This window comes from Portunus trituberculatus, chromosome 21 (assembly GCF_017591435.1).
Source record: "Portunus trituberculatus isolate SZX2019 chromosome 21, ASM1759143v1, whole genome shotgun sequence".
Classification (NCBI taxonomy): domain Eukaryota; kingdom Metazoa; phylum Arthropoda; class Malacostraca; order Decapoda; family Portunidae; genus Portunus; species Portunus trituberculatus.
The window spans coordinates 9,707,485-9,722,484 of NC_059275.1; the positions used below are offsets into that span (position 1 = coordinate 9,707,485).

General features: G+C 42.3%; 1 protein-coding gene across 1 annotated transcript in view; it reads left to right on the plus strand.

Annotated features, from left to right (window-relative positions):
• The first annotated feature begins 1,744 nt into the window (after positions 1–1,744).
• The window catches only part of LOC123507163 (probable G-protein coupled receptor B0563.6), a 36,102-nt gene continuing 22,846 nt past the window's right edge, over positions 1,745–15,000 (plus strand). Inside the window, exons 1-2 of the mRNA XM_045259819.1 lie at positions 1,745–2,080; positions 6,878–7,004. Of these exons, the coding sequence (XP_045115754.1) occupies positions 6,905–7,004 (100 nt within the window). The 5' untranslated portion in view covers positions 1,745–2,080; positions 6,878–6,904. The remainder of the gene's footprint in view (positions 2,081–6,877; positions 7,005–15,000) is intronic.

Here is a 15,000-nt window from a genome sequence, read left to right on the forward strand (position 1 = left end):
AGCGAGGCCGTCACGTGCTGACTAATAGTGACGCCACGTTTACCAAAGTAGTGTTGTGTACAAGTGCCACGTTAAAATGGTGATGAGAACGCTCTGGTGATGAGCAAACACGATTCTATTTTTCCTCCCCCCCTCTTATCTCTCTCTCTCTCTCTCTCTCTCTCTCTCTCTCTCTCTCTCTCTCTCTCTCTCTGTGTGTGTGTGTGTGTGTGTGTGTGTGTGTGTGTGTGTGTGTGTGTGTGTGTGTGTGTGTGGTGTGTGTGTCCCAGCACCCGGAACAATGCATAGGGAAAGACGATGAAAGGGAGAAAATATGTGTACAAAGTTGCGTTAACTTAGCAAAAACTGACGAACTCTATAAAAACTTGTGTTAACTTCGTCAGAAAGGCTGGCCATATAAAACTTGGAGTGAACCAAGGACGGGTCAACATTTCCTTCTTATTTGTTTTGTTCTTGTGTCTTCAGTATTGATAACATTATAGAAAGTTAAGACAAATAGACAGACAGACAGACAGAAAGGGCGATATATTGAAAGACAGACAGACAGATAGACAGACAGGGCGATATATTGAAAGACAGACAGGCAGATACACAAATTAAAAGAACTTGGGACATAATGAAGGTAAAAGATAAGGCCAGATAAACAGCAAGACAATAACACACAAAAAGTTACAAAACATTAAAAAAGAAACAGAAACAAAAAGATCGATAGAGAGAAAGAAAAATTAAGACGCGGAGAGAGAGAGAGAGAGAGAGAGAGAGAGAGAGAGAGAGAGAGAGAGAGAGAGAGAGAGAGATAATGATGAAAGATGAAACGAGGCAGTGAAATAAGAAGACAGAAGAAGAGAAGAAGGAAGAGAGAGAGAGAGAGAGAGAGAGAGAGAGAGAGAGAGAGAGAGAGAGAGAGAGAGAGAGAGAGAGAGGAAGCAAAAAAAGATAGACACAACCTTCGTAAAAAAAAAAAAAAAGCTTGAGCAACATTACAAAACTTAAGTCATGATAGAATTCAACTTTTACCAACGAGAGAAAACGAAAAAAAAAAAGCATGCGGGAAATTTGATAGACAAGAGAAAGAAAAAACAAGTCACAAATGGAGATAAAGACCAATTTCCTTGACATGAAGCGCCACCACCAACCTGTAAAGAAGCACACAAAGAGATCCTCGTAGCCATTGAAGCATACTCAAAGAAAAAAAAGAGAGAAAAAAAACAGCCTTGTCCATTTTTACCGTCTCTCCATCTGAAAGCTTTCCTCACTGGTGATAAACTTTTCTCTCCGTTAGACGCTTTCCTCCTTGCAGTGAAGAGTCTTCCTCTCTAACTCTCTACCTCTTCCTTCTTTCTTCCTGCAGAAAACGTTACTTTAGACAGACAGACAGACAGACAGACAGACATATAGATAGATAGATAGATAGATAGATAGATAGATAGATAGATAGATAGATAGATAGATAGAGAGAGAGAGAGAGAGAGAGAGAGAGAGAGAGAGAGAGAGAGAGAGAGAGAGAGAGAGAGAGAGAGAGAGAGAGAGAGAGAGAGAGAGAGAGAGAGAGAGAGAGAGAGAGAGAGAGAGAGAGAGAGAGAGAGAGAGAGAGAGAGAATATCAGTCTTCTGGTAGCCAAAATTCACAACTTCCAGAGAGAGAGAGAGAGAGAGAGAGAGAGAGAGAGAGAGAGAGAGAGAGAGAGAAAGAGAGAGTCAGTCTTCTGCAAGCCAAAATTCACAACTTCCTCTTTTCCTAACTTCCATAATCATCGCTTTTGAAGGAGAGAAAGAAGAAGAAAGAGGCAAACTTTGCTCGCATGGTGACGTGCGAGGTCAGGTCACCAATCAAGCCGTCAAAAGGACACCACACAAGGTCACCACGAGAGCCACTGTGACCCTGACCAGTTGTACACCAGTTGGAGGTCACCATCTTCACCAGGTCAAGCCAACAAGATGGGACTGGTGACCACGCCCTCTATGCTCACCAACCTGACCCCGACTGACCTGTATGACCTCCACGAAGGGTCAGACAACACCAGTGACCTCCTGGACTGTGACTGCTACCCCGTCACACCCACTCCCGCGACGTGTACCAGGTGAGAGAGAGAGAGAGAGAGAGAGAGAGAGAGAGAGAGAGAGAGAGAGAGAGAGAGAGAGAGAGAGAGAGAGAGATAAATGTGTGTGTGTGTGTGTGTGTGTGTGTGTGTGTGTGTGTGTGTGTGTGTGTGTGTGTGTGTATTAGGAAGTGGTTTGGTGGATGAGTGTGAATTAGTGAGTCGGTAGATGGAGAGTTAATGGATAAGTGGATGAGTGGATGGTAGGATAGATGAGTTGGTGGTGGAAGATTTGGTGAGTGTTGGCCAGGTGGATAGATGGACGTGAATGAGTGGTTGTGAATGGGTCGGTAGATGGATGGAGTTATGAGGGTGGTTGGGCTTTGAGTGGATGAGTGGATGAGGAGGAGTGATTAGTGTATAAACACTATATTTACATGTGTGGATCCACCTAGCTTTGGGGATCAAGTGGTTCAGCTCCCACTGCAATAAACAAGGCAATGGATTAAATATATTAGCCAGATATGATTGGAGTGTAACAGTGGCTCGTGTCTCGCCATGGTTAATGGAGCGGGACACGTGGAGCTTATAAGGGGGGAGAAGTCCTTTGTGTTGCGAGATGTGAATGAGTGAAGGAAGTGTAGGAGAGACCCTTCACCTTTCATTTCCAGCAGTGTGTGTGTGTGGGTGAAGTGCGGGAGAGCCCCTTCGCTTTTCATTTCCAGCAGTGTTTCTCATACTGAGGGTCGTAATGCTGGTGCTGTTGCTGTGAGGGGTGGCCTGATCACCTAAACTGTATTGGTGTTGGTGTGAGGAGACAGAGCAACGGAGTGTCTTGTTTGTCAATTGTTTTAACCCCTTCAATATTGAGACACATTTTTACCTTGGTTTTTGTGTATGATTAACGATTTTATTTGTATTGGGAAGGGTCTATGGAGGTCAAAAGATTAATGGCAAGAGTTTTCATTATTTTAATCCCCACATAAGTTTCTGAAGCTGTAGAAAATCACCAAATAATATCTGAATAAATATGAAAACGCGGCATGGTACTGAAGGGGTTAAAGGGGGCTTGCTAGATCACATGTGTCTCCATCAAGGTCACGTCAACTTGCAAAATAAAATGAAAATAATAAACTTGAGAACTGGTAACTAACAGCAGTGTGCAGAATGGTGGTATGCAATATATATTTTTATTTACCTATTTATTTTCTCCACAAGTCTGTATCAGTGTCGTTCAAAACATCACAAACCAACGCACCACCATCCCACCACCCAAAAAAATGCTGATAACTTGACTGAGAGTTATGCGAAGGATGTGGCCATGCAATTTATACGATGTTTATGTGTTGTGGAGGCAGGAAGGCTAGAAAGGTGGCGTGTGCAGGAAGTAAAGGCAATGAAGATAGTGCGTCACTGTGCCACTGCTGTACGTATGGTGATGCTGCAGTGAGGGAGGCAGTGAAGGAGGCAGGGAAGGAGGGAGGCAAGGAGACATGGAGGCAGGGAAGTCAGTATATAAAAAAATAAGAACAATGGAAAAAGAGAGAAGCGGCAAGAGATTGCCAGGTCTGCACGTGGCAGTCCCTGTATGAGCAAAGCTACTCAATATCATATATCACCCCCGTCCACAAATTTTCTAATATTTTTTAAAAGTTCAGTAGTGACTCGGCAATAACAACATGATTACTGACTCCGTTCCATTCATTAACCACTCTGTTACAAAACTAGTTCTTCCCATTTCTTTCCTAAACCTGAATTTCTGAAGCTTAAACCCTTTATTTCGGGTTCTATCTTAGCTGGTGACCCTAAGAAATTTGCTCATACTTCAGAATGCAATAAGAACAGATATTATTAGAGTAAGTATTGATCTGTAACGAGGGTTTGTTATTTGGAATTAGTATTTCAGTCCGTGTAAGGTGTGAAGGAGTGACAATACAGTGAAAGCAGGTGTTGTCAACAGAACACCTGGTGAACAACGAAGGTGTCTGCTTATCTGCTGCTATTAATATCACACCGTGGGACAAACACAGTGTGACTGAGAAAGTGATAAGAACGGGTATTGTCAGAAGCACCTTTAGTCTATAACGAAGCTCTTTATCTGTTTATTACGCATTTGTTGTTAACCCCTTCAGTATCATGACGCGTTTTTATATTCATTCTGGATACTATTTGGTGATTTTAAACCGCTTTAGAAACTTATTATTTAAAATAGTGAAGACTTTATCCATTAATCTTCTAACCTCCATAGACCCTTATTAATGTCAATAAACTAGTCTGATGATACATAAATCTCATAGTAAGAATGTGTCCCAGTACTGATGGGGTTAAACTGTTGGTGGAGGAAGGAGTGCATGAGAGAGAATACGCTATGAATAAGTATCATCAAATTCATTAGTATATGACAATAGCATCCGTTGATTTACTTGCTATCAATGTTAAACTATTCATGGAGAGAGGAGGAAAGCGTGGGTCAGAATAAAAGTGAGTACGTGAGTGAGTTTTCCCTTATTACGGAAGAGTAAAAAAAGGCTGAAAAAACAACACCTTTACTCTGTTTCCACGTGCCCTCATAACAATCCTTAACGAGAAGTTACTTGAAGTAAAGTGACGCAGCATTGTCTCTTTGTCACCACCACGCTGTAACTTGCCTGGATGACGTGTAACTCTCTATCAGGGAACAACATTGCTTCCCAAATCCTCCTCCACACAAGAAGAAAAGTAAAATAGAAATAGATAAAAAGAAGAGTGGAAAAACAAGACTTCCTTAAAATCCCCCCCTCTCTCTCTCTCTCTCTCTCTCTCTCTCTCTCTCTCTCTCTCTCTCTCTCTCCACTCCCTTTTATTGCTTCACCCTTATCTTGCCTCCTAATCTTCTTTCCCCACTTTTCCTCCTTTTATCTCCCTCCACTCCTCTCCCTCCTTCCCTCCCTCTCTCCTCCCACTCCCTCTCTCCTTAATTCACACGGTGGCTACGGGGCCTCATTTAAAAATCCTCCAATCTTATCTGTCAAGTGTGTATCTATTCATTTATATTTGATGCATTTTTCCCTTAGGACCTTCTGAGATGGCGTGGCAGAGAGAGAGAGAGAGAGAGAGAGAGAGAGAGAGAGAGAGGGGAGACCGCGTATTTGTTTCTATATCCTTGTAATTCCTCCCTCCATGCAAACTGTGATCCTTTCTCTCTCTCTCTCTCTCTCTCTCTCTCTCTCTCTCTCTCTCTCTCCCCTTACTCTTTCTCCCTTTACTCTCTCCTCTACTCCATCTGTAACTGAATGAATGGAGAACAGTATAAGGGGAACAGAATTTATGCCCACAATAACACAATACTTCAGAATGTTATGCATGTGTGTGTGTGTGTGTGTGTGTGTGTGTGTGTGTGTGTGTGTGTGTGTGAGAGAGAGAGAGAGAGAGAGAGAGAGAGAGAGAGAGAGAGAGAGAGAGAGAGAGAGAGAGAGAGAGAGAGAGAGAGAGAATGTTTCTGCACACACATCTATTTTTCATTGTTACTGTTTGTCGTATTCCTCCTCCTCCTCTCATCCTCCTCCTCCTCCTCCTCCTCCTCCTCCTCCTCCTCTTCCTCGTCCTCCTCATTTGTCTTTTCTTGCTCTTAATTTGTCATGTTAATTCATCTCTGTCTTTTTACCTCCTCCTCCTCCTCCTCCTCCTCCTCCTCCTCCTCCTCCTCCTCCTCCTCCCACTACTACTATTATGATCGTTCTCCTTCATTCTCTTCCCTTCTTCCTCTTTCTCTTCTCCATTTCTCATTTTCTTCCTTGTCGCCTCTCCTTTCCTCTCACAATCATAAGATCTTCCAAGCCACAGTCTCCTCTCCGCCATCATTTCCTCTCTCTCTCTCTCTCTCTCTCTCTCTCTCTCTCTCTCTCTCTCTCTCTCTCTCTCTCTCAACACCCACTTCCAATCTCTCTCAATCTTTTATCCTCCTCTTCCTTCCTTTCCTCTCGTACCTTCTCATCCGCACTCTCTCTCTCTTTCTCACTCACTCACTCACTCACTCTCTTCCGGTCTTCTGTCGTTTATTAAATGTATATTTTCCCTTCCTTCCATATGTCTGTCTGTCTGTTTGTCTGCCTGTCCGTCTCTGTCTGTCTGTCTGTCTGTCTCTGTCTGTCTGTCTGTCTCTGTCTGTCTGTCTGTCTGTCTGTCTGTCTGTCTGTCTGTCTCTCTCTCTCTCTCTCTCTCTCTCTCTCTCTCTCTCTCTCTCTCTCTCTCTCTCTCGTAAAGGTTTAATCTTCTCTTCTTCCTTGTTTTACACACATTTTCCTCCCCTTTGTCTCTCAGTCTCACTTTACACACACACACACACACACACACACACACACACACACACACACACACACACACACACACACACACACACACACACACACACACACACACACACACACACACACACATACCTTTCTCAGCTTACAAACGATGTAGCTACCTCTCCCCCCCGTCTCTCTCTCTCTCTCTCTCTCTCTCTCTCTCTCTCTCTCTCTCTCTCTCTCTCTCTCTCTCTCAGCAAACTACTTTTCCCTCCCTCATTTTCCTACACTCCTCTTTTTTCCTCCTCTCTCTTGCCTCTCTCACAACAAACTGCCTCTCTCCCGTTTCTCTCCATTTTTTTCTCTTCCTTTTTCTTCTCTCCTCTTCAAACCTTTCCTTTCTCCCTCATTCTTCCCCACACACCGTCTCTCCTTTCCTCTTCTCTCCATCTCTCATCCCTCTTCCCTCCACTGATAATTGAACACCACGTCCATCACCTTTTCTCCCTCTCACGGTCACTCTCTCTCTCTATCTCTCACTCTCACTCTCTTTCTCCCCTGGAATGCTTAGGTGAAGTTCGTGGCGTACGGGGTGGTGATGCCCGTGCTGGTGTGCGTGGGCGTGCTTGGTGACCTGCTCAACCTGGTGGTGCTGACGCGTCCCAACATGACCGGCGTGGCGTACGTCTACATGCGGGGTGAGTAAAAATTTTGTTTGTATTCTCACACTCTTCTGTGCTTCACCTCCACTGTTTAATTACAAGACGGTTTGTTTATATTGATACAAGTTTTTTGGGGTGTTTTTTTTACAGTTCTACAGGGAGATTGACAAGATTTCTATATTGTTAACTGGAGAAACGTTCTTGAAAACCCTTATACATAGTACACCAGCTTTTTTTTTAAGGTGTTTTTACGGTTCTACAGGCAGATTGGCAAGATTTCTGCGTTATTAAATAGAGGAACGCTCTTGAAAACCCCTATATTTACACCAGGTTTTTTTTTAAGGTATCTTTATGGTTCTACAAACATATTGACAAAATTTCTACTTTATTAACTGGAGAAATGCTCTCTTTTTTTAAGGTGTTTTACGGATCTTGAGGCAGATTGACAAGATTTCTACATTCTTAACTGGAGAAACACTCTTGAAAATCCTGCTAATCATCTCTGTGGCCTTGGAAAACAGTCGTGGTGAGAGAGCAAAGCGTTTCTGAATACGGACCTAAGAGTGTACCATATTACTAACACCAGCCAATCGTTTTTATGGAACACATGTGCATTACCTGTTTGCATCTTTATTTCTCCTCCATGAACTTGTCTAATCCTGTTCTTAAAAGCTCCATGAAGGCCTAATTACTGAATCTATTCCATTCGTCTATCACTTTATTTGAGAACCAGTTCCTTCCTATCTCCTTGAATTAACTTGATCAAGTTTAACCCTGTCTTATCTTGCCCTGTGGTGATCGCTGCGTCTTATCTCCACAGCTTTTAATTAATAGCCCCCGTGCAATGAGTGTGTAGCATAGAAAAGACCTGGCAGATGTTGCTTCTGTGCCTTATTTCCGCTATTTTACCGCACCACACCTTGCAGTGTTAGTATGCATGAAAGAAACATTAGATATTGTTATTTCTGCGGGTTATTATCTGTACTTTTAATACAAGGCTCCTTACGTGAAAAGACTCACGTTAAGGTCAGCTTCCTTCTTCGCCTTATCTCCAGTGTCCCTGATATCAGTCCTGTCCTGCAGTGATGGCGTGCGTAAAAAGACTCAGGCAAAGTTAGAGACACAGGCTGCAGCTGCCCCGGCACACCTCAGTCTCATTTGCTGTTGACCGTGTGGTGAATGACAAAGGAAGGTCTCACGACACTTCTCCAATCTTGAATAATTCTTTTGGCTCTTTTCTCAGGCACTGGCACCTTTCGGGCTTTTTATCCATAAATTGTTGTTGCCTTTGGCCCTTGCCCAGGAACACAGGGTCATAATGACACGAAGGTCAAACAGTTCACCCTCCCCCTGAATGATCCATTCATTAGTTGTGCAGGGGATTCATGTTGCTGTGTTTTGTAGCAGCACGAAGACATATAGGGCTGGACTGTGTCTCTTGCTCCCCACACATACACACACTTTTCAAGATCCGTGTAGGAAGTTGTGAAGTGGATTAATTTTGTCGTGTTTTGTAGCAGCACGAGAACATACAGCGCTGTCTCTCTCAATCCCTGCACACATGTAGCTACATTTTACAGAACCAGAAGTTGAATGCTGCACCACTCACGCACAGATAAATAGATAATCGTTCCCTGCGAGCAACAATATAAAACAAATAATATACTTTCTGGATGTTTCCTCTTCTATTTGAGTATCATCGTTATGCAAAACCTTTAAAATTCCTCACAATGTCGAAAATAGAACCATCTCAAACATGTAATTGTCCCGTGGGAGTAACAATCTCTGGAAGCAAATTATCGCAGGCACCAGGGCTTGAAATAATGACTTTGAAGCGTGTCTGAAAAGCTTCCTTCTTTGACAAGCCTCTCATTAGCGCTCACCTGCTCTAATAATGAGGGGGTGGTGGTGGTGGTGGGGGATGGTGGCGTAGGTGGTGGTGGTGGCAGTGATGGCGCGGGTGGAGACAGAGGGACAGCAGCTACACAGCCACACACCTCCACCATCTGGGTAGTGAAACAACCACTTTTTTAGATAGATATGACGGAAAACGGAAAATTCAAGAGAGAGAGAAAGAGAGAGAGAGAGAGAGAGAGAGAGAGAGAGAGAGAGAGAGAGAGAGAGAGAGAGAGAGAGAGAGAGAGAGTGTAAGCGAGACAAATTATTCAACAGTTTTTATGTCCTATCAATTCATGTGCTTCCTCCTCCTCCTCCTCCTCCTCCTCCTCCTCCTCCTCCTCCTCCTCCTCCTCCTCCTCCTCCTTCAGCATGCTCCTCAATTCCGACCACCCCTCCCAACACTTTCTCTCTCCCTTTCGTTTCCTTTTCCACACTCGTTTCCTCTTGTTCCTCGTTGTAATGACTCCCTGCCTGCCTCTCCCGCCCCGCGCGTGGTGGACACAGACAGACAGAGAGGCACACGAGAGATTGTTTGGAGATTGTTTGGAAATGAACCTCAGTGTGTCTTGTTTAGTTTAATTGTGTCTTGGTGAGAGAAAGAGAGAGAGAGAGAGAGAGAGAGAGAGAGAGAGAGAGAGAGAGAGAGAGAGAGAGAGAGAGAGAGAGAGAGAGAGACTTTTTACAACAATGACACTTTACACACACACACACACACACACACACACACACACACACACACACACACACACACACACACGTATCGTTTACTTTGAAAATTATCGCTCCTGTCTGAACGTTATATTTTGTATTTTTTCATACTTTTTTGTACCGTTTAGTGAAAAAAGAGGGGATGAGAGAGAGAGAGAGAGAGAGAGAGAGAGAGAGAGAGAGAGAGAGAGAGAGAGTTAGTGTGGTGCGTGAAAAAGGTATTGTCGTGGAGTGAAAAAGACAAAGTAATAAGCGAAATCCAATAACCGATGGATTTGACCAGGGCGTTTTTGGCGGCTGAGAGAGAGAGAGAGAGAGAGAGAGAGAGAGAGAGAGAGAATGATAACAATAGTATTTATGATATTAACCATAGAAGTAGTAGTAGTAATAGTAGTAGTAGTAGTAGTAGTAGTAGTAGTAGTAGTAGTAGTAGTAGTAGCTACTATTACTACTACTACAACAGCAACAGCAACAGCAACAACAACAACTACAATAACTACAACAACAACAACAACAACAACAACAACAACAACAACAACAACAACAACAACAACAACAACAACAACAACAACAACAACAACAACAACAACAACAACTACTACTACTACTACTACTACTACTACTACTACTACTACTACTACGACTACTATTATCGGTGCAGGTGTTAATAAATCAGGGCGCCCAACTGGAAGGTACATTGCCAGAGGTGCAGGCCAATTAATACACGGGAATTTACTACGTATGCGAGGCAGCAGCAGGTGTGTGTGTGTGTGTGTGTGTGTGTGTGTGTGTGTGTGTGTGTGTGTGTGTGTGTGTGTGTGTGTGTGTGTGTGTGTGTGTGTGTGTGTGTGTGTGTGTGTGTGTGTGTGTGTGTGTGTGTGCAGATGAGGAGGGAAAAGAGAAAGATACGAGTTAAGTGAAATGCATACTATACTACATTCTCTCTCTCTCTCTCTCTCTCTCTCTCTCTCTCTCTCTCTCTCTCTCTCTCTCTCTCATTCCAATTAAAAGTTGGTTTCAGCGACTTCCTGGAACTATTTAATGTTTTATTTTTGTTCTTTTTTATTTATAATTTTTTTTAGAAAGAGGGAATTTTTAAAGGCCACAGTTTTCAGGGTTTGTGTTACGTGACTGTCGCTCAATGGATAGCAAGGAGAAGTCAACAGCGTGACTTTTGGGATATTGATAGATAGATAGATAAATAAATAGACAGACAGATAGATAGGTAGATATGTATTTAATAGACAGATGAATAAATGAACAGACGCGGTGGAAGATAATACATAATACCTGATGGTGGTAAATTAATAGATACAGAATAGATATGTAGTAGGTAGGTAAGTGGAAAGACTAATAGACAGGTAGACAGACAGGTAAGCAGGTGATGTAGAGGAGTTGATGATGGTGGAAAGGTAGACAGACGGTCATACAAATAGACAGGTGAATAGATAAGATAGGTGAATGAGTCCTGCTGATGTAATGATAATAGAAGTAAGGTTGGTAAATTCCCTCGTTCTCTCTCTCTCTCTCTCTCTCTCTCTCTCTCTCTCTCTCTCTCTCTCTCTCTCTCTCTCTCTCTCTCTCTCTCTCTCCCGTATTCAGAAGTTCCTTTCACTCTCCTGATCCTCAATCTTTCTCATTTCCTCCTCCTCCTCCTCCTCCTCCTCCTCCTTTATCTTCCTGTCACTATGTCTGCCTTTGTGTCTTTTTCATACTTTGGTCAGCATTATACGTCTCTCTCTCTCTCTCTCTCTCTCTCTCTCTCTCTCTCTCTCTCTCTCTCTCTCTCTCTCTCTCTCTCTCTCTCTCTTGCTGTTGCATTAGGGCATGAAATATTTACAATGATAATAATAATGATGTTGATGCTACTGCTACTACTACTACTACTACTACTACTACTACTACTATTAATAATGATAATTATAATAGCAATAATAGTATAGGAGTCACAGTTATCCCTTCATAGAATACAGAGTTAACCTTTAAGGGCTTTGTACTACAGGTGTGCGCGGGGCTGTAATGAACACACCTGAGTGAGAAAGTAATTACCTGCTCTGTGCTAAAATTAACATTAAAGGACTATTCTTTTCTCTCTTTTTATTGATCAAGGATATTTTTATGTTCTTATTCTGTTATTGTATTCTCAGAGCTGGGCACTTCCGTAACTCGGTCGGCACCTCCGCTCCTCCTTACCTGCGGACCACCAAACGAGGTGCGGAGGTCCGAAGTGCGGAAAAATTTTCAAAAGTCCGTATCCTCCGCACCTGAGATTTTCAAGGAAAAAAATAAATAAAGACGACAGTCCGCACTGCGTTTTTGGCGGTCTGTGCTGCCAGGCATATTTTCCCGCCATTTGAGTGACGTCACTCATTCAGGTCTAAGCATTCTCCTATCTCTCTCTCTCTCTCTCTCTCTCTCTCTCTCTCTCTCTCTCTCTCTCTCTGATGATGATGATGATGAAAATAATGATAATGATAATAATAATAATAATAATAATAATAATAATAATAATAATAATAATAATAATAATAATAATAATAATAATAATAATAATAGTAATAATAAATGATAATGATAATTAGTTACAATGGCTTTCAGTTACTGCTAACCGTACATACATTACAATATATATATATATATATATATATATATATATATATATATATATATATATATATATATATATATATATATATATATATTGACTTGTATTTTGTTTTATTTTTTGAGGTGCGGACTAGATTTTTCGGATGCGCTTTAATAGTTTTGGGCACAGTACCGGAGGTGTGGATGTACCGGACCGAGGGAAAAAATTAGGCGCGGAAGTACAGGTACGGACTATCTGCGTTTCGATGTCCGGAGGAGCGGTACCAGACTACCCGATATCCAGTAACGCGCCCACCTCTGTGTATTATTAAGTGCATGTACGATTTCTTGTTGAATGATTTATTTATTTCATTATTTTTCTCTCATTTTAATACTGCTGAGAGATTTATTTTTATTTATTTTACTTTTTATGCCATTTTTTTTTCAATATAGGATGAATTTTTTTCCCTTTTATTTATTTCTTGCATGTCGAACGCAAAACATTCTCATCTATTCGATCCTTTCCCATCCGTTCATCCGTTCACCATTCATCTATTCACTCACTCCATACACACCCTTCAGCTCCCTCACACTGCCTGATAATCCATCCATCTCACTCTCTCTCTCTCTCTCTCTCTCTCTCTCTCTCTCTCTCTCTCTCTCTCTCTCTCTCTCTCTCACTCCATTTATTCATCAATACATACATCCATATTTACATACGTTCTGTACACCAACCCATCCATCTGCCTCGCCTGTCTCACTGCTCCTCCTCCTTCTCCTCCTCCTTCTACTCCTCCTCCTCCTCCTCCTCCTCTTCTCTCTTATCCTTTCAGTAATCACCTTATGTAGAATCCTTCCTTTTCTTCTCCTATTCTTTCATCATCCTTTATCCTTCCCCTCCTCTACTTCTTCGTCCTCCTCTTCCTCCTCTTCTTCTTCCTCTTTTCATGATGTATTGTTCTCATAAGCATCTTATCTGTAGAATCTTTTAATATAACTTTTGTATGAGGAGAGAGAGAGAGAGAGAGAGAGAGAGAGAGAGAGAGAGAGAGAGAGAGAGAGAGAGAGAGAGAGAGAGAGAGAGAGAGAGAGAGAGAGAGAGAGAGAGCGCATAATTACCTAGGAAAACAAACCCCCCATATCTTCAGCACACACACACACACACACACACACACACACACACACACACACACACACACACACACACACACACACGCTTTCATTAAGGGCACATACTCCTGGAGTTGACACAGACCCTCTTTCCTTCTTCAAGCAAACACTATATTGCTTTCATTTGAGGCTAAAGCAGGCAAGAACCCTGCCACACACACACACACACACACACACACACACACACACACACACACACACACACACACACACACACACACACACACACACACACACACACACACACACACACACACACACTTAATGGATAGCAACTGTTTAACGTTTCTACAAAACTCATCTTCTTTCTCTTCTTCTTTCCATCCTTCCTTCCTTCCTCTTCCTTTCAGCTTTTTTCTTAATTTCCCCTTCTCTCCATTGCTTCTTCCTCAGAACCTGTGCCAACAACCTCCTCCTCCATGTGTGTGTGTGTGTGTGTGTGTGTGTGTGTGTGTGTGTGTGTGTGTGTGTGTGTGTGTGTGTGTGTGTGTGTGTGTGTGTGTGTGTGTGTGTGTGACCTTCCCATCTCCCCTTCTTCATCTCCTATTCTTACACATCTATTTTCGTCCCCTTATCTCCTACTACTACTACCACTACTACTACTACTACTACTACTACTACTACTACTACTACTACTACTACTTTCTGTGTAAATGCATTTAATTTCTACCCTTTGTAATATCCCGACTTCGGTTCCCAATCAGTAATGCTTTGAATCCATAACTTTCTCTCTCTCTCTCTCTCTCTCTCTCTCTCTCTCTCTCTCTCTCTCTCTCTCTCTGTGTGTGTGTGTGTGTGTGTGTGTGTGTGTGTGTGTGTGTGTGTGTGTGTGTGTGTGTGTGTGTGTGTGTAATAATAATAATAATAAACGGTTTATTAATTAGGCAATGTAAAAAATGTGTGTGGGGGACATATGTGTGTGTGTGTGTGTGTGTGTGTGTGTGTGTGTGTGTGTGTGTGTGTGTGTGTGTGTGTGTGTGTATGTGTGTGTAAGATTGGATGAACGAACACACACTCGCTACATTTCTTCATTATCTCGCAAAACCTCAAGGGAGACATTCTGGTTTTCTCTTTGTCGAGAAAATAGAACTTTCTTGTCACATTTATGACTCGAAACTAACCGCCTTTTTTTTTTTGCTGCTGACCTGGTGATGTTGCTGGCCTGGTGATGCTGGTGCAGATACTGGTGGTGTTTTTTGTAGGTGCAGGTAGTGGTGGTGGTGGCGAGATGTGGTGGTACTGGTGGTGGTTTGGATGGCGTGGAGATAGCGATGGTGGTGGTGGTGGTGTTGGTGATGTGGTGGTGACAGGAAGTAGTGGGTTTTAAATTCAATAAAGGTAAGAAGCAATAGTAAGGTTTTTGTTTGTGTGGTGGCAAACGGCTGCAGTAGAGAGGGTCTGGCCAGGGACCAAAAAAAAAAATGTATATATAAATAAATAAATAAATAAATAAAATAAAAATGAGATAAATGAATAATATAAATGAATCAATAAATAAATAAAAGATAGATAAATAAATAGAGATAAAATGGGCAAAAAAAATGTCCCACTGAAGACACTATTCCCCAAAGAGTGAAGTCAAAGGGATTATGCAAAATTATGAGCAGCGTCGTGGAATGTCGCTTCATATAGTAGGAAGGGCAAACAGCAGCAGACATGGAGTTCCGGA